At 35.3% G+C, this 24,083-nt stretch overlaps 2 protein-coding genes across 2 annotated transcripts; one reads left to right on the top strand and one right to left on the bottom strand.

Moving 5' to 3' along the window:
- Positions 1 to 686: 686 nt before the first annotated feature.
- Positions 687 to 5,091, bottom strand: LOC106627950 (uncharacterized). Its single transcript, XM_014248289.3, has 4 exons — positions 4,030 to 5,091; positions 3,280 to 3,954; positions 3,080 to 3,209; positions 687 to 2,769 (listed from the first exon to the last, which is right to left on the bottom strand). Exons 1-4 carry the CDS (start codon positions 4,930 to 4,932, stop codon positions 2,111 to 2,113), a joined length of 2,367 nt encoding a protein of 788 aa, XP_014103764.2. The 5' UTR covers positions 4,933 to 5,091; the 3' UTR covers positions 687 to 2,110.
- A 12,733-nt stretch (positions 5,092 to 17,824) lies between these two features.
- On the top strand, positions 17,825 to 19,320 carry LOC106627941 (uncharacterized). Its single transcript, XM_014248280.3, has 2 exons — positions 17,825 to 18,694; positions 18,855 to 19,320. Exons 1-2 carry the CDS (start codon positions 18,144 to 18,146, stop codon positions 19,276 to 19,278), a joined length of 975 nt encoding a protein of 324 aa, XP_014103755.2. The 5' UTR covers positions 17,825 to 18,143; the 3' UTR covers positions 19,279 to 19,320.
- The last annotated feature ends 4,763 nt before the right edge of the window (positions 19,321 to 24,083 follow it).

Raw genomic sequence — 24,083 nt, 5'->3', positions numbered from 1 at the left:
GCAATTAATTTATGCTTTTCAAAATTTTTCTTTTTACGAAAACGTACAATTTTTCTTTAAAGCAAAATAAAATTAGAAAGCATTATAATTTTGACGAAAACAGTTACTTTTCAGAGACTAAAAAAAATCTTTTGTCAACTTTTTCTTAAACATTAAAATTTTCAAAATTCAGTTCAAAATTTCGTTTTTTTTAAACCCGTTTGTATTTTTCTTTGACAAAAAAATAAACTTAGAAAAAAAAATTTTTGGACTAAATACAAATCTGTTCTTAGTCTAACAAAGTTACTTTCTTTAGCTTTTCCATAAGCATTCTTGTTCAAAATTTTCTTTTATGAAAAAATAATAATTTGTACTTTTAATTAAAAAAATTAAAATAGAAATAATCGTAATTTGCACAAAAACAGTTCCTTTCTTAGTGTAGGTTTTTTTATAAGAATTTAAATTTTCTTGCTCAAAATTTTGTTTATCAAAAACAATCATTTGTATGAAAAATAAAATTAGATTTAAATTAAAATTAATTTTGACAAAAAGAACTACTTTCCTTGGTCTCAAAAAAAAAAAACACCAAAAAAAATTCAAATTTCAGTAAAATTTAAAAAGTAATAATTATAAAATGTAATATTGACTTAATATTTATTTTTTATGCATATAATTTTTTTTATAAAAAATAATCATTTCCAATTGGAGTAGTAAATTTTTATATAACACTAATTTGATGATCTTACTGCCGAGTTGGCTCAAAAAATCCGTCTTAAAAACATACAATGAAATTAATATTTTTTTGTAGATTTGACAATTTTAATATTTTTTTCGTTGCCTTCACATACCATTTATGATTTTATTCTTAAGAAATGCCTTATATTTTATTTACAATATTAACATCAATTACTTTCAATATATATATAAACAAAAGTAAAAGAAATTATTAGTTTTTTTTTTTGTTTTTGTAGATTTCATATTCAATATATAAAATATTTTGGCTTCATGGCAAACGTTTATAAATTCTGGGTTCAAAACAAAAAAAAAAAACCATTAATGAAATTTTTTTTTAAATTCTTCAAACCTTAGTTATTTTAATTCTATATATAGTAAATTGCTTTGAAACACGAAGAAGAAAGTAATACATATAGTTGCTAAACTAGGCAAAAATTGCAACTAAACCAACAAAAACCAATGTCGATTACGAGTGCAAACAAATATACGATGGATATACAGATATACATACATACATATATGTAGTTGCGCAAAGTGCTCAGTGACACTTCTATGGCTTGCAGATTTGCGTGTATATAGCAGAATAAAAACAAAAAATAAATAAACAAAATATAAAGCAAACACGAATTTACAAAAATATGACACAATTATAAATTTATATAAATGTATGTAGTATGTTTAACAAATTTTGTTTCAATTTTTTTTTAATGAAAATAGAAATATATAAAAGTAAATAAATTTTTTTTGCAATAAAAGAAAAAAATTATAGAAAAATTAAAATTTTTTTTAATGAAAAAAATATAATACATATATACACATATATGTATATAGTTTAATATTTTTTTTATTAAATCATAACACAAATATATAATATTTAAATTAAATTTTTTTTTGAAAAAAACAAAAAGAAATTGCGATAAAAATCTTCAATTTTTTTTCAAAAGTAACCTCTATAAAAAAATTCTGTATACTATACCAATGATAATAAGCCAAGAAACAAATAAATAAGATATTGTATTGAATACAAGATATAGTAAATGCAGCAAAAGAAATGTTATAATTATTAAATATATGATTAGTAAGCGATATAAATTCATAAGATGAACAAAATAATACAAATAAAGTAATAAATAATATGTTTTAAGGCGCAGAAAAAGTGTACAAAAAATTGTCATAAAATCAAAAAAAAAAATGTGTGTTCTTTTTTTTTGCAATAATTTATGGAAACAACATACAAATATGCATATGCATACAAGTATTTACATATTGGAACAACGCGTACTACATAAAAAAGGTAGGTAAACTTATAAGAAATACTATATTATATTTTTAAACTTAAACACAGCAATAAAAGTTGCCTAACTGGAAGAGTGTATAAAATACAATACAAATCAAATTAATCCACTTTGAAGTCAAGCAGAAAAGTTTGCCAAGCGCTGAAATCGACTTCTGGATGTGCGACACTTTGCTCCGTCACTTTGATTTGCAAAGCATGTAAATATTTCAAATCGGTACGATACTTTATACGCAAATCCTGATCAATACAAATATCCATGAGCTTCAAATCGATAAGCGGCTTCGCCACACGCACAGTCTTACGCAGCTTACCCTCCAATACATTTATTTCATTCTCCATGCGCGCCAAATTCAAGAGTCCCCCATAAGCTATGGGCGTATGATGCACCGAATGTGCGGTGATCTTCAAACTGCTTACGTTACGTTTATTCAATATGATTTGCATGAATTCTTTTGAAGCATGCCATTTGCAGTAGGCTTTTAGCGCTTCCAATAGTAGTGAGAGATGTTGCTCGCAAGAGATTTCATCTACAACATCACCAGCCTCTTCCATGGCAGCTTGTAGTTCGGCTTGTTTCTTATGTTTCAGCCAACGTTTCTTACGTATGTAGTTGAACACTTTTTCGGGCGAAAATTCCTCGGCATACAAAAAGCCAAACATTTGCAAAAATTGATCGATAAAAGTGTAGCGCACATATGGTATACGTAGCACATCAATGGCGTTGATGTAGTTGCCAATGGAGGAGTTTAAATTGCGATCTATAAATAAAAAAAAAAGTTGGTATATATAAATTCATTACAGATTTAAAAACAAGAAGAAAGGTTAACTTCGTTTGCACCGAAGCAATAATACCCTTCACAGGTGCATTTGTGATAGCTTAAAAGTATATAAAAAAAAACCTTTCAATCTGATTTATATTGTTCAGTTTGCATGGCAGCTATATGCTATGGTTTATTCCGACCGTTCAGCCATATAGCTATATGCTATGTGCAGCTTCTTTGGGAGAAAAGAGCAAACTTCGAAGCCAACTTAATATACTCTGTTAAGGGTATAAAAAAAAATAATTACCTTTGAATTTTCGAAAGAAATCGTATATAGCTTGCTTGGTGTTTGGGCCGAGACGCGGATATTTGACGCCCAAAACAGTGTGTTCGATGTCAGCCGTATTGCTAATGACCATGAGCAGTGATATATAGCGCTGTAGCAAAAATACATAAAAATTTAAATATAAGTCATTCAAACACACACACACGACCCTAATAACGCACCTCGAGTATTTTTAAATAGTCTATATTGAGACCTTTATTTACACCCAATGCGAAAAGCAGAAACAACTGTCGTCCCAAATCGCTCAAATGCGCTTCCTCTGCGATGCCAAGCACAAATACCGCCAACGGTCGGCTATCATTGTAGAATAACCAATTTTTATCCTTACTATAATGATGCAACATCCACATGACGAAATCATTTTCGAGTATTTGCAAAATTAAACGTAAAACAATGAATAAACGCTCCAAACGCACTGTTGCCTTAAGCGCTGTAAATGTATTCAAGTGTGTGTCGCGTTCTTCCCATTTGCGATGATCATAGGGTACACTCTCCGGTGTTTCCGACACAGCTGATCCTTCAGTTCCTTTATTTTTCACTGGTGTGCTGGGTTCGGCAGACTTTGACAGTTCTTCGCTGTTGCATTCGTTGAATATGATTTCAGTTAAATCGAGTATTATGTCGAAAACTTTTTTCGATTTGGACAAACGTTTGTCGCTGCCTTTCGATTTGTTGCTCAATTTTTCGGCATCCAATGGACGTTGAAAGAAGCCAATATAAGCGGGATGCGTTGCGCGCCAACAAGGTGGAAATGTGCGCACCATATAGCTGAAAAGCTCTATACATTTGTGGTATGTGTGTATGCATGTCGCGTCACCACTTTTCGGATTGAGACTCTGTAAAAGTAGGATAAAACAGTTTTATAATAAATTTTAGCCAAAATATAATATTAGTTTAATTAAAAAACGCACCAAAATTAATTCGATTAAGTTGGTAAAGGTGTCTTCACCAGGAAATTCATGCCGTTGACACATATCCAAAGCAAGATTCAGGAATGACAGATAGCGTTGTTGCTTTAATGTACAGCGCAGCTGCATTAAACGCGCTTCACTTGGTTTGACCATTTCACTGAAACGTTGTTGGTAATGTTGCTTGCGACAGTATACTAAATCCTCTGCGCAGCGTGGCGGAAACTCTAAGCACAGCCGTTGCACTGAATTCAGATATAAATTAGAGAATAGCGTGGTTAGTTTATCGATGGAGTCTGTCCTGTGTGCAGTTTTGCTTTCTTTGTTTGTTGTTTCAGTGGGCGTTTGTGCCTCTGCAGCCTCATTTTGAGTTTTCTCATTACTGTTTGGCACATTTTTACTTGGTTTGGAATTTACTTCTGCTGCAGGTGACTGGCCCACAGCTGCATCACATTTATCTGCTTCCATGTTTTCATTGTCTTTATCCACCACCATAGCTTCCTTAGCGGTTATCACTGCGGCATCAAATTTTCCACTAACTTCGGCTTCTTTCTGCCCATTGGTTTCTATTCGGACTACTTTTTCAGGTATTTCGTCACCACCCTTCGCATTTTCCTTACTCTCATCAGTTGTTTTACGCCTCCTAGCAGTGAGTTCTGGCTCGACAGCCTCCATTGTATTTATTGTACTGCTCCCACTTCTGGTACGTCTGCTGGTCACAGTTTTGGTTTGGGTAATCCGCTCAGCTGTTGTGTTTACGGCTGCTATATTGATATTTGAGTTGGAAGAGCGTAATGTTCTACGGGTTTGGTTTATTTTTTCACTATTTACAGGCGACTTTAACGAATTCTCTTTACTTTTTGTCGTAATTGATGATATTATAACTTTTTTGCTTTTGCGCGGCATTGTTAGGAAATATATGTAAACAAAACCAGTGCTGCCAGCTGATGCGCTATGAAGATAACAAATCGCGTTTTGTTTATTCCTTGACAATTAGAGCTTAAAAGAACTTTTCGAATTTATTTTTTTACAATTCGAACCTCTATATAGTATTTAATTTGTTATAATGACTGTACTTTGACAATTAACTTTCATTTTTAAACAAACCAACAACGGTTTGGGTATGTTCAGGTTGACAAATAAATATTATTAATATATGCAATTAGGTAACACTCCTTTTACTTATATGTGGTTCACACAAAGTGTTTATAATTTATCCAGCATACAACTTTATTGCGCAGTGGTGATCTTAGGGGTTAGGTCAAAACGATTTTAAATATTTTTTTGCAAGCAAATTTTTTCATTTAAAAAAACTAAAAAGAGAGTATCATTATATAAGGTTTTGACTTGAATTAACAGAAATTAAAAAAAAAAATTTATATGTAATGGCTGTTTATGTTGATCCAGTTCCAACAGATGCTCCTTGCGGTGATCACAACTATTCTTTGTAAATTCATCTAAAATCAATTTAAAAAAAATGGTTTTATTAATACATTATCTAGGGGCTGATTGAAGCCTTTTTTAAAGTAACAAAATGGCTACTTTAGGAAACTTTTTTTGGGACTTTCGGGAAAAAAATCAGGTAGTTTTTCATGTTTTCAAAAAGTTGTCTAAATTTCATTGAAATCTTTCGATCGTGGTCTCGAGTTCAAAAAATTTAGTTTTGAGAAAAACGCATTTGAAGCTGCAGCGACAAAATGGTTTCCGTAAAGTACACGGCACCACCGCAGCACTTAGCTTTATAAACGCTCAGATAATCCGTAGTCGCAATCAAAAAAAAATTTTGCGAGAAAAGTTTTTGACACTAAACCATGAATTATCCGAGCGTCTTTTAATCAACAGTACTATTTCGCAACCAGACGAAAGAATACAGACTAGAGTTCAACAATATCGTCGATGGCGTTAAAATTTAGAAAGTAAACAACCCCAAAATTTTGGGTCTTCGGGGTGATAGTCTGTGCTCTATCGAACACGTACTTACTAAGGGCCACATTATTGCGGGGACATAGTGCACTTCTCTCCAAGCAGTTTTTATTGCGATGTTTTCGCGCAAATCATCTTGGCATTCATCTGTTTGGAGCGGAACCGACTCCTAGGAATATCAATACAATACGTTGACCAGCTACAATAATATACCGACGAAATTTCGTACGCAAAAAACTTCAGACGCTTACTGCGCGCCATTCACAGTTAAGCTCTTAAAACTTTCGTTAATTCCCTCCCAGTCAACGGTGTCCCTGAAGTCGGCACACCACGACCGTAAACTTGAGTGGGAGCTTAGTCTACTACAATATCCAGAACGAGATTTTAAGCAAGGGTCACTCCGATTGAACGTAGAAGTCGCGAACAGTATCAAGTATTATATATATATATACATATATTTCGTATATTATATTTGGTGCGCTAAATACCTAAGTATATTCGGCAAGAGCAGACGTTTTTATTTATTGCTGAAGAAACAAATCCAACAGGAGAATCGGAAATTGGAGAGGTGGAATTTCACTAACAGCGTTTCTAGACAGCGAAACTGTTTGTGTTCGTTGTTCTTGTTAACTACTTCCTACAAAATAATGACTGGGACAAGTGAGGTTATGATATGCCCTTCTTCTTATTTCACTATAACATTTTCTAAATTTTCTTTGTATTAATACCAAATCAACTTTCTTAAAAGCTAAGCTCACACACTGGACCCACAGTCGGTAATATTAAACTCTATAGCAAATTTTCAGTTTGTGCAGTGAACAAAAATACTTGTTGCTCAACAATGGACAAAGATTGTTTTACAATTCTATATTGTTGGTAGTTCTTTTTTTGTTCGTTTCTTGCGAAATAGTCATACGTACGCGGAACTGACAAAAAACTGTAACAAGATTATAAATTAAAACGACAATTTTGGTGCTCATTAAAGGTACTCCGCATGCGGATTCAAGCGAATTGCCAGACACTACCGACATATACATAGCTACAGTGGCATGTACATATGTACATTTGTGGCAGCAATCAGCTAAGAAAAGCAATCAACTGTCATTGGGTAACTGTAGCAGCCAGCACCTGTAACAGCGATTGTAACTGCGTTTGCCTGCTAACTGTGCTATTGCCTAAAATTAGAACATGCAGCTTTAGAGCACCACTTCACACCATAAATGGCTGCTTGGTGTTGTTGTTGCTGCTGTTGTTTTTTGTGGAAAATGTCATAAATTGAATAATGTCTCAATTAAAACCTTATTTCGAGCCATTTAACTGTATTTAAGATTTATCCGTTGGGCATTTTAATTGTTATGTGCAAACATTTATGGTAGTTGGATCAATTTAGCAGAGAACATATTGAGTGTGTTGTACAGTGTTCCGAAGAATGATTGCAACTGAATCTGAATACAGTGCGCTTAATGCATTGACTATAATTTGAATAAAGACTTTATATAGGATTGCGAAGTAATGCCTTTAACTGTTAAATGATGACCCAGTGAGGTTCCAAGGCTTCTACGAAATCATGGCGTAAGATTTGTGCATCTAAAAAATATCGATAACTCGGAATTGCTAATCAAGAATAAACTTCTATAAAATATGCTCTTACAAAGAAACGAATCTTGCGAAATAACCTTAAAATCTGACCACTGGACTTGGATAGAGTAAAATAAGAGTTTTTAGTGACAACGGTAAAAAAAAAAAGTTCTAGAATGTTGCCAGATATTGGTATTTAAAAAAAAAAACTTACTTATTTCTTGATACTGGCGGTTGACTTTAATTTCTACGATAAACATTTTACATCAAAAATAATTTATTTTGATAGTAGCTAGCAGTCTCGCACCGTTAGATGATATCAAACTTTTCGATGAATTTTGGCATACAAATTCATCAGCTGTGCGGAGACTTTGTAGTATTTACGATTAAGTTGATGATATCCTAAATTTGCCAATTGTTTGAGAGCGACAAATCGAACAAACAGCTGATATTAATCAAATATATTGGCATAATGAAATAGGCATAAAATAGCAAGCAAGTTACGCCATTCTTCATCGCACTGATTTCAACTGGACTACGTTGTTGTTGTTGGTTAAAAATGTAAATTACTTCGTTAGAGAGCCGCGATTAAACATAGTGAACTGAGCAAAATAGTATCGAAGACAGTTAATATAAGATCTAGTAAAAAAACACATTATTTTTGCATCAAATTGAAATTATATTCTCTATTGGCAGAAAACTGGAACAGTCGATAAGCTTCTAGCCAGAAGCAGGTACTTATTACTTAGTGCTAAGTTCGAAATTAGAATAATAACCTCCTAACCAAGCTCTCGAAGCTTCTGATGGGCACTATCTATGTGTATAGCCTGGCATTGTCCTAAGGGAACACTATTACTCTGCCAGCTTCAAAGCTGGCCACTTCGCGGCAATTACTTCTTTCAGACGGTCCAATTTTTTTTGTTAAGAGCTGAGAAAGCATACATTTGCTTTATAGTCTTACAGAGGTAAGTGTTGAGCTAGATCGGCTTTTGGTTGATCTTGAATTCATAACATAATAAGTTTTATACTAAGGACTATATAGAACCATCAAAACTAACTTTCTCTCCGCCTTAAGGGGTATTTCAATATTGTAGACACATGAGAGTTTGCTAAATATTGCAAAGCGCGCACTTCTTTGTTAATAATTAACCGAAGAGATATATAAGCGCGGACGAGCTAATAGTGACAGGTCTGCATGGAGACTGCGGGAGTTTTTATCAAACATTTTACCACAGTGAGACGAACTAGCTGCAGTGTGCATAATAACTGCAAATCTTGTAACTTTACATTTCTGACACCAAAATTAGCTATACACACATATGTATGCACATACATATGTTTTCCAAAATAAACGGTATAGGAAATTTTCGGCTCCACGCTTTAAATTGAATTGCTTAAATTGTCAGACACATAACTTACCTGAGCACTAAAAGGCTAGTGTAAGCAGCAGCCGAACTGAACTGCCGTTATTTATGGCACTAAATCGATTAAAATTCATTTAGCTGACCAAATTTCTATTTATTTTAAATAAAATAAGAAGCAGCAGCGGAGCACACAACCCAGCCGACTAAATGGTCGGACTATTAGCCAGCAGTGGAATCCGTCTCGGTGGCACGCTCTCGCTTAAATTTGTACGCCGTAAGCAGGCAAACGATGCCAATTTCGTTTTTTTTAATAGAAAATACAGTTACACCGTAGCAGCAAAGCAAATATGCGCCGTATTATGTTATGTAAGTATAAATATTAGAAAAATGCTTTTACTTGCCGCAAATGAAGGCGTACATATGTATGTGTGTGTTTGTGTATATATGTGAGTATATAACAGCATCGTAAGCGTTGACTAAGTGTGGCAGCAACTATTCTAATAAATCCAACTGCCGGCCAACAGACAGTTCGCCGTTATTTTAGTATATTTGTTTTTGTTGTCTTGACTTTTTAATCTTCCATCTGTCAAAAGCGAACGATGTGTTACACAGGCAGCCACTACTGTTGGGCACCGCTAATCCTGTTACTAACGGTTGCGAGTGAAAGGCATTCATACGGCCTGCTGACCCACACACACACACATACATACACACACGCAACTAAAGACAAATATGCTGGCTGCTTCAACTGTAGAAAATTTTTTCAAATAAATAAAATTAACTTTAACTGGAGCAAAGTTTGTGACTACGCCTACCCAGCGCTGGTGCATTTACCGGGAATATGATTCTTCGGTTTTTTTTGTTTCATGGCGCTTGACGAATGCGCACGAGCTAATAGCAAAGAGAAGAAGAAAAAGGTATAGCGCTTTTATAAACGTCTGACACTTCACAAATGGTCAGCCAATTCAATCGGCGCGGACAGTTAGTTGCGCATTTGAATTGAGATACGAGGGCGGCGCGATATATACTGCACCTCCTGATTCCTCTGAAATTTCTACCCAACGAAACCAAAACAAGCCTAATAATTTGTCATAGCAGTTCCCTGGTCAGCCTTCTGGAGCTAGTTGGTATAAATCATCGCATCCACGCGCATTAAAAACAAAACTACGTGTCTGATTCGACTAAAATTTTGACAGTGGTTGTCAACGAGAATGTACTCCATGGAAGTTCGGCTATTTGTCGGACCGCGCTCGTATGGATATAGACGTATGAAGTCCACTCCTGGATAGTTATGTCAGCATTTAGAGCGCGCATTTTTGTTTGGGCGCCACATTTATTTCAGCTGTGACTTAATCGATTTTCGAACAGCAAACATACATATTCCGCTATCTTTGCGCCGCTGTTCGGCCAAGCACGCAATGCAACAAAGTTAGTTGGAGCGTGTAACGCCGCATGGCGCTTCCACATACATATGTACCGATTTACATACACATATGTGTTGGTGGCAAATAAACCAGTGCAAATTTAGAACACGCAATTGATTTTATGGCTGTGATTAATTTTCAAAATTATTTGCCTAAACTGCACACATTTCTGTGCATATGCTACATATGCGTATATATGTATGTTTATGTTGCATTTAATGAATTATATGCATTGTAAATGTGTGTTTGGACATTCGAAAGATTTACATAACCACAAACTGACTCCATTTTTTCACTAAAAAACTAAAACTTAACAGAGCTGCTAATAAAAAAAAATGTCGGAGATATGGCAAGTAGCGAAAATCGTGTTAAATTGGATGAACGGAATTTATTATAAACCATACATTGTTATATACACCTTATAGTTCATTAGGGTGTTCCCAAAGATCGATGTCCGAGTGTGGTACTCTATTTCTTTCTTTTCCTTGAATAGTATCACTCTATATGCAGGGTAATTGGAATTTCTTGTTCTAATATCAAGAGAGCCGAAGAGTTTGAAAAACATTTTCCTTTGTCAAAATTAAATTTTTTAACATAGAGCTGTTGAAGATGATCCACCGCTTATAGCGAATCGACAGCTGTAAAATTTATATATTTATATAACGTCGAGCTAAAGATATTCATGGAGAATTAAACAAAACGTTTTCATTCTCCAGTAGAAAAGAATGGACCAATGGTGATCGACAGTTTCTACCGGGAAATCTATGTATGTATGTGTTCACCGACTATTAACCTTCGAGTGGATAGTTAAACAGCAATTAAGGCTATCCATAGCGCCTATACTAAGTCTCGCTGCTCTAGACTTTAGACTAGACAAGACTCTCAGTGAAAAACTCAGTAGAATCATCCGTGTAACCAGTCATATAGGATTAGAAGGAAACAAAAAAGCGGACGAGTTGGCTCGCGCATGGCAGTCAGGAATGCAATTCTCTTAAGCTACCCTGGACCATTCCCCTCCTTCAAAGGTTGTACCCTAGAAGAACACCTCAGGTATTGGAATTCTAACAACACAGTGCATACCACAAAGGTACTTTAGGGTAGTGTTCATGGTGGACAGGCCAAAAAGCTTCTAGGCAAAAAGAGAACTTCGTAACAATGTAGGGGTTATCATGTTGCTTAAGTTTCTAAGTTTAGAAATTTCGTAAACTGAGCGAAGTATGATGAGACGATGAAATATTATCTTTGCGAATGCGCAGCCTTCAGTCGTTTCAGACGGGATATCTTCCACGGCTCCCAAAGCTTTAACTTAAAATACACTAGGAAGCTGGGGTGGAAAAAAATTAGGTAGAGTATTAAATCCACAGAGTTATAGGATATGACTTAATTGGTTGCCACTCGGAAACACAATATGGCTCAAGTGCCTGTGGTCTGACGCTCCTGTGACTCTCTTTTCAACCAACCACCTAGTAGATATACAAATCCAAATCCAAATAGTACTAATATTAATACTATGCATGCCTTTGTCAAAAACTTTGTGGTCGAAATAGTCCTGGGGACTTCGGTTAATGCTAGGTTTCGGTACAAATAATACTATTTACTATATTCAGTCCGCTTACGAAAGTTTTGTATTGAAACATTTACATACCGCCGTTAAGGCCAAAAGTAACATACCATTTCCGTATACCCAAGCGCCATAATCATTATATTTGTCTAAAAATTTACTTTAAACTCATTTTGATTATGTTAATACTCGAAGAAGCTACGTCTTCGCCAAAAATTATTTAAATGTGTTAGAATTCGGGAAATTCTATGATTTTTTTTTACCATATTGCACCCATCGTTTCTCTTAGGCGACGGCGATACAGCCTTTATTTCCATTAACATATTAAAATACATCTCTTTTTATGTCCGAATTAATGTATACTTTTCACTCGAATTATCTTTCCTATCAAGTGCCTTATGATAGAGAGCGGATATATCTATCTTTTTCACAACATTTCTAATAACTAACTCCACACTTTAACTGCACTTAATTATGTATAAATATGTCCGAGTTATGAAAATTAAGGAAAATAAATTAATTCAACACAATCTTTTAGAGACATAAATATATTAAAATTGTAAGATGATAACAAATCTCCAAATTATCAGACAATCGTTGTCTACAATAGCGCAGGCATCTAAATTTCAGTGCAACTCAACAGGAAAAGCTGCAAATGCAACGGCCACACTAATAACTGTATGGCACTTACAGTGTAGCTCAAAAACGTTTGGACTTGGCTTAACTTAACGCAACTAAACGAAGTACTCTCTGTTTCTTTCTTCAGCTGTTTAGCTGCCTTTGCAATGGTATGCAGGCCTGTGAGTTTACTTAAACGTCCAGTCGTCTGTGTAGTTACTTATCAGCTGTCTGTCTGTCTGTTTGCTGTACGCTTAATTTTTCCCATCGGCTAGACTATGCCATGGAGATATACCGCCTTTAGGAATCCGACTATTTATTACTGACTATCCAGTCCGTTCAATTGGCTTCTGGTGCATTACGACGTTCAGCAAAGCGAACACCCAAACCCAAAGTGTTTGCCATTTCTGCACAACAAACATACGTACAAAAATGTTTTTTGTTTTTTTGTAGACTATTTCAATTTGAATTCAAAATTCGTGTTGGCTCATTTATGCACAATTCTTCAACGCTTTTGCACGCGCAACCCATGATCATTACGTGAATACTATTGAATGTGTAGCAAAGTTGGGGCACTGTGGTCACAAGATGATGGAAAATAATTAATTAATTGCTACTTATATATTTATTTAGTGATCTTTTAGATCTGTTGTTTGTCAAAGTTTGTCGAATCGAAAGAGTCTCCGTTTTGAGCCATAGATCTCTATTTTTATAGGAATAGCTTAATTTGAGAGAGCTATGCAGTTCCATATTTTCAGGTTCGAATTCTGCTAAGTTTCATATGCGGGTTTTGATATTGTTTCTTACCCTTAGCGGGCTATACGGCCGTTCCTTCATTTGACATTGCAAAACTTCCAGTCCGGTTTAGTCTAAACCTTTGTCCACTGGTTCCTTTTAATGCAGTTTACCAATTGGAATCCCTATATATATCCAACTAATTTTGTGGAATGTCTCCGAGTCCTTGGCTTAATAAAAATTCAGGTCTGTTCCGGTTACGTAAACCCAACTATCATGGAAACGAAAAACTTATTTGTAGTCACATTCTTAATAAAGCTTGAAACCCAGTTCGATGCCTAGATATGTCGAACACATTATGAAATATATTGTTCTAACACTTTTGCTCAGTCAAAAGTAGGTCACTTGCATTTTATGTAAACTCCTCCCAACAACACACCACTGTGCCTGTGACGATCATTGCCACCACAAACCGCCGCCGTTGCATGCTAACGAGGCAACAAAGTTTGTCTGACCGACTGACAGAAAGTAAGAAAATTTGAGACGCAAATGGGTGCATAAACCAAAAGGGAGAATAAGAGATTCGAAACAATTGCCTGGACGACTGGCCGGCTAAGCGCACATTAGCACCGCCGCTAAGTAAATGTAAGTGGCTACGTGGTGTTGCATGTGGTCTTGCGGCATTACATAATCGTAGCGCAAAGTATTTCGTATATCTTTGTGATTTATCGAATGCAAAATAAATTTCTATGAATTGCACGGAGACTAAGCATATTTGCTAGATGCCACACATAGATGTTGGCGGAATTGTAATGCTTGTCGGCGATTCTTTGGACGTCAAGACCCAATTCGTGTTGGAAAAAAAATGGTGAACCTAAATAACTATTAGCGAAGCTGGGTGACACGGCATACAGAACTGGCTTTTACCAGCTTAGCGGATAGTGAGCTCGGTGCGGTAATATGTATCGTTGCTTGTAAGCGCCACGTGATGTCGGTGCGACGTTTGTTGCATGACATCTTGCCGCGCTCAGCGTGTGTTCAGTTGTAATGTGTCACAAACAATTCAAGTTGATTTCATTTCTTTCGGTTGTGATGCAAGCAGACTTAGTTGCAATTGGATTTTTTAATTAAAATTTTTATTTTCTTATAATTTTTATGCTTAGTCAGGAGTTTGGAGCGACTTCTGATTTGCGAGCCATTTATTTATGACTTTGTCGTGTAGCTGTCAGAATTTGTAATGCAAATATGGCCATTGCGGTTGTCAATTGAAGTCAACAAGTTTAAGAAATATTATTAATAAATATAGTATAGAAAATCAAATAAATATATTTATGGTATTTCAATCGTTCACATGTTACCAAAATTGACCACATTGCCAACCACATCACAAATTATCAAACGCCCACCAGTTTAACCATTCTATCTAGCATACGAATGTGTAATATCTACAGCAAATTATATTCCCCTCCTACGACTCTTAGTTAATCGCCAAACGCAAAAGTGCGTTCCCACAGTTTAAAGTACAGCTTCATCAGCAGCCCACAGCGCTACCGTAAATACCAATTTGCGTAAGATAATGTTGCAGTGCGGTCTCAGCGTACAACATCGCACAGCTGGCGGTGCAAATTTTAGCCACAACATTTCGGTAAATTTTGAAGCATTTAAATAACCACACAAAAGGTCAAAAGCGGCAGCCCCGACGATTACAGTAGGTGGCCGTGCAAAAATGCTTAAATACCGGAACACCTGCCGGAAAAATCACGCTATGAGTTTAGAATAGTTAAGTACCCTTAACTATTTATTTCTATTTTTATAATAAGATATTTGACTCTGTTATATCTTTTAAATGATTAGCACTACGCCCTATTAGTGGTTTAAAAACTGAAAAGGTATTTCAGTAACCAAAGGGAATCGAGCAGAAAAAACCGCTGTTTGTCTGGAACAGTTAATTCATACCATCATCATACCAAGGAAAAAAGTAGATTTCCAAAGGTGAAGAAAAAAATTTTTGGAAAAAATTTTAAGTAATATAAATAAAAGAATGAAATAGACTATACTGTTGAAAAAGAATAAAAAAGTACTGTTGCTTTTACTTCTTATTCATGAAGTATTATGAAAGCGCTGATACTCAGATTTGGATCCAATGATACTTTTAAAACTACTTAACTACTTAAAACTTAAACACTCACATCTTGTTAGAGTGCACTCATCTCATTAACTGGACTGCCCAGAAGTCTTTCCCAATGTTACTTTACTCTTTTAGGAGGCCAATTGTGAAACCAATGGAACTTAAATTCTCTCACACTACCATGTTCTCTCTGAAAAATCCTATGGTTTTGACAAAGTTCATCAAATGGAAAAGTTCAGTGTGTTCAAAAAATAATCGGTTTTAGTTATTTGAAAAAAAATATATATATTCATTCGTCTATATTAGAGCCATGTCTGGCGAATATGCAGGCTGGGAAATCGTTACAGTATCGTTTTTGGCCAAGAATCCACGAATAAGCAATGAAATGTGAGCTTTTTAATACCTTTTAAAAAATTTCCGATATTTTCTGAACACACCTCACTTCGTATATGCATCAACTGAGACATTGTCAAAAACCGGGAATGGTATGTAGCTGCGTTTCTATTCCTATACAAAACCTTGCATCCGCAGAGAATATTTTTTCTTCTAACTCTTGGCAGCTTCTACAGTAATCGTTGTATGGTATCCCCAGTATGCTGACGTGTCTTCCAATACAACAGTGACCTGTTAGCACTCCTTCTAGGGTTCATATATCATTCCTTTTAAATTTCAATAGCAATTATGCGCGGCCCATATTCCATTCATAACAGGTTAATCTGCTTGTTGGACAAGTTAGGGATTGAACATGTTTGCCGATTAAATGTCTATAAGTTGTAGAGGCGTATATATTCCCTCTTTATCGAAATGATCTGGCTAGTTCATCTGCTTCGTAGTTACCTGTAATATTATTCTGTCCTGGAACCCTTTGCAGGTTTATCGTGAAATGGGATGTTAGTTACACAAATAGATCAAGAAATTCTTTCACCAACTTCAATGAATCCCATAGAGACTTCAGTGATATCAAAGCCGCTTGCTTATCTAAAATGCATTCCTTGTTCTCCGCTTAGAACACACTGCAGTGATTTGGATAGATATTTAGTCGAGACTAAGTTTGAAAGAAATGGTACCATGGTACTATTTAGCTCTACCAATCATTTTATTATTTTTGCTTTTCACTAATGGGTATTCTAATGCCTACCCATATCAACATAGGTACATGCTATGGTGGCAGTAACAATCATCACTCAACTGTGAGCATGTGACCTTTGTGACATTGCAGTTTGCAGTATTTATATTTTTATACATACTTATTCTTTTATTTTGATTTTTATGTTATTTTTATGACAGCAACGTTCGTTTGAAGACTCTTGCGGCATGCTGACCGGTTTAAAGAGTTGGTATTACTTAAATTAGGAAAAAAACGGCGGAGTTCAAAGTTGTTCGGTGTATCGCCTACGAAGCTTAATTGTATGTACTTACAATTAATAGTGGGCTCATTGCACATACATATATGCATATGCATTCATATGTGCATAAAGAGTTAAATGAAATTCCTCTTTAAAGGTTTATCACTTCAAAGTTTTTGCAGTTAGCAAAATTATTATTCTTCATTAATAAATGTGACGAATCGGAAGCTCAGTTTGTTTATAAACTTTTGCTGAAAAATTATTTGTGTTAAATACTTAAAAATATACATGCTATCGTTAAATATCAGTCAGCTTATATGTGGTTTCTATTCTTCCAGAGTGCAACTGAGAACGTTATTTGCACTAAATTTTCAGTTCGTGGAAAGCAATTATGAAAAAGTTTGAAAGATGATACGAAAATTTTGTTTCTTAACAGAACTTCTTGCCGGGTGTTGAGACTGATCGTGACTTCTGCTGGGGCTCGAATAGTTGCATGGTTGCTTCTGGCACCCGACTTCAAGATGAGAAGAAACACCGGAAAACACTTTTAGTAAGTTCAAAGCATTATACGAATGTTCTATATAATATATACACTTAGCTCATTGGGTTTACGAATATAAGATGAAACTTCTGTTGTCATCAAAAAAGCACGAGTTTTTTGTATTCAGGTTCAGATATCACTTTATAGACAATTTCGTCTATACAGACATAAACCGTAAATGATTTGAAGATTGGACGATGAAAATCTACGATCAAGGGCTTATTGACTGATGCTATGCTTTGCAAAACCTACCCTTTTACACACCATTATAACTGTTTTGGTAGTCGGTCGTTAAAACTTGGTATGAGTTCATCATTGTCGCAGATGATTTTAAATAAGCCATGCGAGATCTATATATATAAAGAGCAATCAGCATAACACATTTTTTCTATAATCCTACTGAGACTTGAACTCGTAAAAAGATGTGTGGCAGTCATGCTCTCAGCCTACTTAGTCACAGCGAATGACAATTTTAGAGCTTCGGTTTACCGCAAACTCCCCTTGTATCCATGTTATTTCCTTGGAAACTGGAAGTGTGTTTAATAATAAGCAAGCTGAGCTTCCAATATTGATCAGCGAGGCATGCGATTTCAATTATTAGTAAATTTCTTGCGGTATTTGAAATAAAATTCAGAAAAAAAAAAACGAAAAGTGTCACAACTTCCTGAATGTACCAAACGTATCTTATAAATAAGGAAAAAGTGTGAAACGGCGCGTTTAGTTTGCTTGAACCTCATTCAGAAGAGTGCAGAATTTAACATGAAGTTGTGAAGAGCCAAAGCTACATTTACATACCACAAGTGAAGGCCTATCAATAAACAGTAGCGCTTTAAATTGATGTGGCAAAGTAAACTGCGAAAAGTGTCAGTAATCGAAATTTTTCCACTTCGCACTGCGAAATGCAAAGAGCGACAACGATTGTGAACGCAGCGCTGTGCCACGCACCAGAAAAGACAACAACAACAACGACGCATGCCAATAGAAAGATGAACGAATATCAGCAGCAAACACCGAAGTTGAAGAAAAAACAACACAAATTGCAACAAAAATATTTGGAGTTTTTGTTTGGCGAAATGTCGAATTTCCAGTTCCGCATTGTTGTGATGCCACAACGTCTGCAGATGCGTCTACTATTGCCGCCGATTGCGTGTTTCGCTACACTGTCACTTGTAGTGTTGTTGTTGGCGGCGATGCCATCTGTTTGTCAGGCAGTAGGTTACTCATATACGCGTTTTTCTGGTCCGGTTACCGGACCAGAGCAGAAGATAATCGTACATGATGGGCTGGTGGACAGCGGCGTCGGTGTTGGTGGCGGCGGTGGTGGAGCGCGTGTGGACTTTATTGCCAAACCGGCCTACGAATTCGCCTATGGCGTAGAAGATGCACAGGCGCGTCTATTGCAGAATCGTCAAGAGACTCGCGACGGCGATGCGGTATGGGGTTCGTACAGGTAGGTGCATAGCGTTCGGCAAGCTAACTAGTTTATCAGCATTGAATTGATTTATTTTGGTTTGCGTGAGAACGGGTATTTATTATACCTTCACTTCTTTCTTTTTTTTGTCACACGCACCGGACAAAAACTTAAAAATAAATCAAATCCTTGTGAGCAGCGTTGTGGATCCAGATGGCAATTTGCGTGTGGTCAAATATACGGCGGATCACGAGAACGGGTTTCAAGCCGAGGTTACGTCGAACGGCCTTGGCACAACGGTACACGGTCATCAGCCAGTGTCGTATACGCCTTTACAAAATCCTCCACCGACGACTCCTCCCCCGTTACGATACTTTCCGTTTGTGGTGCAACATCCCGTTATACAAAATAATGATACCGTTTACTATGAGGACGAGCAGGATGGTGAAACCGAGGATTATGAAGAGCATAAAGTGAATAAAGGAAAGCGCGTGGAAGCGTATGATGATGAGGATGAATATGAGGGGAAAGGTGATGCAGACGAAGATGGCGACGAACATGATGAACACGAGGAATATGATGCCGATGAGCATTCTTTAGAGGAGGATGGTGAAGATTATTAATAATTAAGTATATACATAAGTATTTTGTGAATAATATTTTAAAACCACGATATTTTTTCAACATAACTTCGTTTTTCTCGATAAATGTTTACTAATTCTACACTTTGTTATTTTGTTTGTTCGGTGTCATAAAAATAGTTCCATAATGATCACGTTGTTTAATCTAAACCACCTATCTGTTGACCCCTAATTTAAGTAGGAAAACATTTAGGGACTCTACACCTCTGAAAATCTTCTAAAAGGTTTTGCTATTGATATTATTTTCACTTTTGAACACACTCACTGATTTCGAGGTACCAAAAAAAAATTAAAATAGCCAAACGCAGACTAAAATGGAGAAAGGATTTTGTTAATTGCCGTCCAGACTTTTAAAACTAGATATTGCTTTTAAATGATCACAGTTAGACATCTTTCAGGCTTTAATGTGTGAAGTGATTACTTTCTTTAAAGGAAGTCAATACTCGGTGTCATTTCTGAGGAAGTCCGAAGCATATATATATTTACATTGCAACACCCATATTGCCTAGAAAGTCTCGTTCAAGTATCTGACACTGTCAGTATTTATATATATTTATATATTTGATCATATCCTGAGAAACGTTCCATTAAAAAACTTTAATTAAAGAACTAAGTAATGTAAGAGGTAATAATGAAGCTTATCTGTTGATTCGGAGCTAAATGATTTTCGATAAGGCGAAGACTATATAATCTTATAATCAGCGTGATGAGTTGAGTCGATTTTGCCATAACCTGATTTGTATGTCTGTATATGTATACGCAAACTAATACCTCAGTTTTTGAAATCTTGATCTGAAATTTTGAAAACGCCTTTTTCTCACAAAGAAACTGCACATTTGCCGGAATCGCCGATATCGGAGCTCTATGGGATATAGCTGCCATACAAGCTGATTGATCAAAATCAAGTCCTTCCATGGCAAACTTTTTTGACCAAATATATTCACGAAATTTGGCACGGTTTATTATCCGAGATAATAATATGAGTAATCAAAATCAACATAAATATTATTTTATACCCTTTTATATCATAAGAAATTTATCTATAAAGGCTATTATATAATAAATAGCTGCGATACAGCCGAAGTTAAAGTTTTCCCTTTTTTCGATTTGAATGGTTCGTAAAGTGGGCTCTAATTGGCTCAGTTTTGGAAGTACCTGCCGTATTTTAATTTTTCTATTGATCTAATAGAGGCCAACAAGGTAGTGTAGTTGTTAGAGGCTCACTGCATCTGTATTCGATTTCAGTTTCTGACCAATATCAGAAAAATTAGTATTTCTATTAACCGACTGCTATGCTTCTTGGCAGAAAAGGGAGGCCTCAATTCATTTTTACCATGAAAAAGCTTCTCACAACTTTATCAGTCGGTAGCAGAAGGCTTTCAAATTTTATGTTTATTTGTTTGCTTAAAATCAAGATACACACCTATCATAATCTTTAATGTTGATTTAGACCAAAATTAAGTTCTTGACTATCAACTGAATTTTTTGACCAATTATTGCAATTTTGTATAATTAAATCTATAAATAATAATAAACGCGTTTGAGCAAACTCAAAGGAATTTGGCAATTTTTTTACTGCAATTACCAACGCAATGTAATTAAATATTAAAAGTTGCACTATACAATATTTCATGTACTCCTATGCAATTAAATGACCAATTTTTCTTTGCCTGTATCGACGCCCACTTACCACGCATGCGTAAATCCGCTGCAACACACCCATGTCAAAAGCTTGACAGAAATAATCCGATTTGTGACAGCAGCATTCACTGCGGACCGATTGACGCGGGTGATTCGAAAACAAAATGGCAATGGCGATAATGAAGTTGCTGCACAGTGGGTATATTTGGTCGATTTGTTAATAATTGCTGATGCATTTTTTTTATAGTTTGCTAAGGGATTTATTTGGTTAAACAATTTTTGGGTTTACCATATTAATTTTTGATTTAATTCGCTATATGATTTTAGAAAGATCAGATTACATACTAAAAAAGCTTATCAGACAGTTTTGTGATTGCGCCATATTTTAAAGAAGAAAATTTTAATAGTGTTTATGGTCCTAATACTACAACAGCCAATCCTTTTCAATTTGGCCTTCGATTTCTCTGAAAGGTCGATTGCCGAAAATCGATAAAATAATGGAGGTTGTCGAATTTCGCCACCGAAACGGTCGTGGCCGGTGAACCGAACCTGTACTGTCAGCAATTCGATTATGCAAATAATTTATTTATACCAACGGTTTGTTTGTTTCATCACTTGTCAAGGTTCCGCATTGAATATAGGTGAAATATTTCTTAAGAAGTAATTTTTACTATAATAAAGCAGGATAGTCTTTAATGCTCATTTACATATAATATATGGAGTGAAAATTTATGGGTTTTCCGTGGTTTCTTATGGGTCGTTTAACTTCTATTTCTCTGTGATATATCGGTTATTCTCTCAGCATTTCAAAACATTGTGGTTCTTTAAATGTAAAAGAAGGACAAGCTTTCTCTTAATGATAAATCCCAGTAAATAAAAAGTGGACTTGCAAAAAATAATAATTTTCGACTTCCTTTACAGCTGGAATACAGTTATTAACAATTAGTATGAAAATAAGCACCTGATATTTGTTTTCAGCTGGATAAAGTGTAAATAAAAATTTAAAAACTCCAAGCATTCTGGTTAAAAACGATAGCAGGATCACTAAAATATTTCAAACTTCATATATCTGGTAAAAAATTTTTGATTTCAAAATAAGGAGATCAGTTTTGGACATAAGCAATATCCAAAGCATAAAAAATGGGAATAGATATTGCTATTGATATACTTCAATACTATGAAACTAGCAATATAATGTTCTATCATATATATCAATTTTCACTATATTAACAATTTTCTCTACTGTGCGCTTGTTGTTGAAACCGAAAAATGACCAATTACAACAACCAGAGGATTAGCCACTAAAAAACCACGCGATAGCCGTCCCACCTGTCAGTTGTATGTCGAATTGATCATGACAAACCGTAGATCACTTTTGGGCGGCGTGCGAAAAAACGCACAGTAAAGTTTTGTACATATTTATATATGTATTTAAAATATGTTATACAAGTATGTATATATATAGAACAGGTTAATGCTTGTGTAAAAAAGTAAGTGCAACATTCTAAAAACTACAAAATAAATTGGTTCGATGTGTAAATTGGCTTACACATATTAATTTTGTGCTAAAAAAAACTTTTCGAATTCTGCAGTTGCCTGTAACACTATCTAGAGCGTCAAATCATAATTTGCGTATCGCAAGACTACACGAATGTGACCATTATATCCTTGAACTGCGTAAGTCACACCGCAGAGACTTGTTCTCATGGAACACAAGAAAAATTACATTTCAAAACTTTTGTGTTTTTTTCATTGGGGATTTTTCGCAGTTTCTCAAATTTTTTTTTTTTTTTAATTTTGGCTTAAATTTTTTTTCAGAATTATTTTTATAGATTAAAATTTTTTATTTTTATTTTGCGGTAATTAAAATAACAATTTTTGGTCTTTAATCATTTGATCAGCACAATAAGTGTGTGAATGTGTGCGTGTGTGTGTTAGCGCCGTGCAAGCGCCAGCATTCATTTGGGCGCGGCACACCGTGGCGTATACGCAACGCGGTAGAATAAATTGTGTAAAGGTTTTGCCAGCTTTCAATTACATGCGTGGTAGCTAAAAATAGGCAAGGTGCTGGTAGTTTTTTTCCATCAACCAACTAGTTGACAACCATTTAATCAAAATCAACTTTGATTACTTTTGAAAATGCTTTGAAAAATGTTTTATCAAATTTTCTAATAAGCCTGAGATATGCATCCTAAAGCACACATTCACATTTGTATGTTTTTATGATTGGAATGGTGTAGCATAACGCTCAACGCGATTACATAAGCTAATGTATTGACATGAGCGCATATTGGCTGTTGATAATATGTAACGCCCGAGATGTTGGGACGCACCGAGCACATTGGCAGCGCTGACACAAGTCTTCCATTCACAAAGTCCAAGCGCGCCACCACTTATGCTCGTGCACCGTTAGTTAGGCGATTGTGGCCAAAATAAGCCAGCGTTGACAGGCGAACATAACAAACTGGATCTATCAATTAAAAAGTCAAATTACCCGCTAGGCGAATTCACGCTTATGTAGGTGTGTGTGTGTATGAAAAATCGCAACAACTAGCGGCCCAATAACGGTCATAATAATAAGCAGTAAAGTCGCTTACTTACTTGGTAACCTAATTTTAACGCGATTTCGTAATTTCTTTATTGTACAATACATATGTCTTTCTATGAAAGTTTGTATGTTTGTGTACATGAGTATGTATCGCAGGTGTTAGCTGTGCGTGTACTTTCACACATACATACATACAATTTGCAAGTGTGAGGACATGTTCGCTTCGATATTTGCAACATTTTGCTTTTATGAGCGGTTAATTACGAGCTCTGCTGTGTAAAAAGTTGTAAACACGAGCTAATTGTGGATATAATATTGTAGATTGTATGTTAAGTTAGGTTAAGAGGTTTAGTATTTGCAAAAAAAATCTATAAAATGTTATTTATTGGTTGAAAGTGTAGTTTGGGGTCATAAAAACATTATTAAATCAGTAAAATAGTGAACAAAACAATTTCCGGCCCAATCTGCTGTAGTGACGAAGCATTCGGATTAGCCCGCTTCAGCACGTAAAACTTTAAAGGCGAAATTGTATTTTTCAATACAGAGAACTTTTATAGTCGGAGACTATAGCAGGTATCTTGCGATTTTTTTGAGACTG

This window comes from Bactrocera oleae, chromosome 6, assembly GCF_042242935.1.
Source record: "Bactrocera oleae isolate idBacOlea1 chromosome 6, idBacOlea1, whole genome shotgun sequence".
NCBI lineage: Eukaryota > Metazoa > Arthropoda > Insecta > Diptera > Tephritidae > Bactrocera > Bactrocera oleae.
Note: the sequence above shows the minus strand (reverse complement) of the source record. Positions and strands in the feature narration are given on the sequence as shown.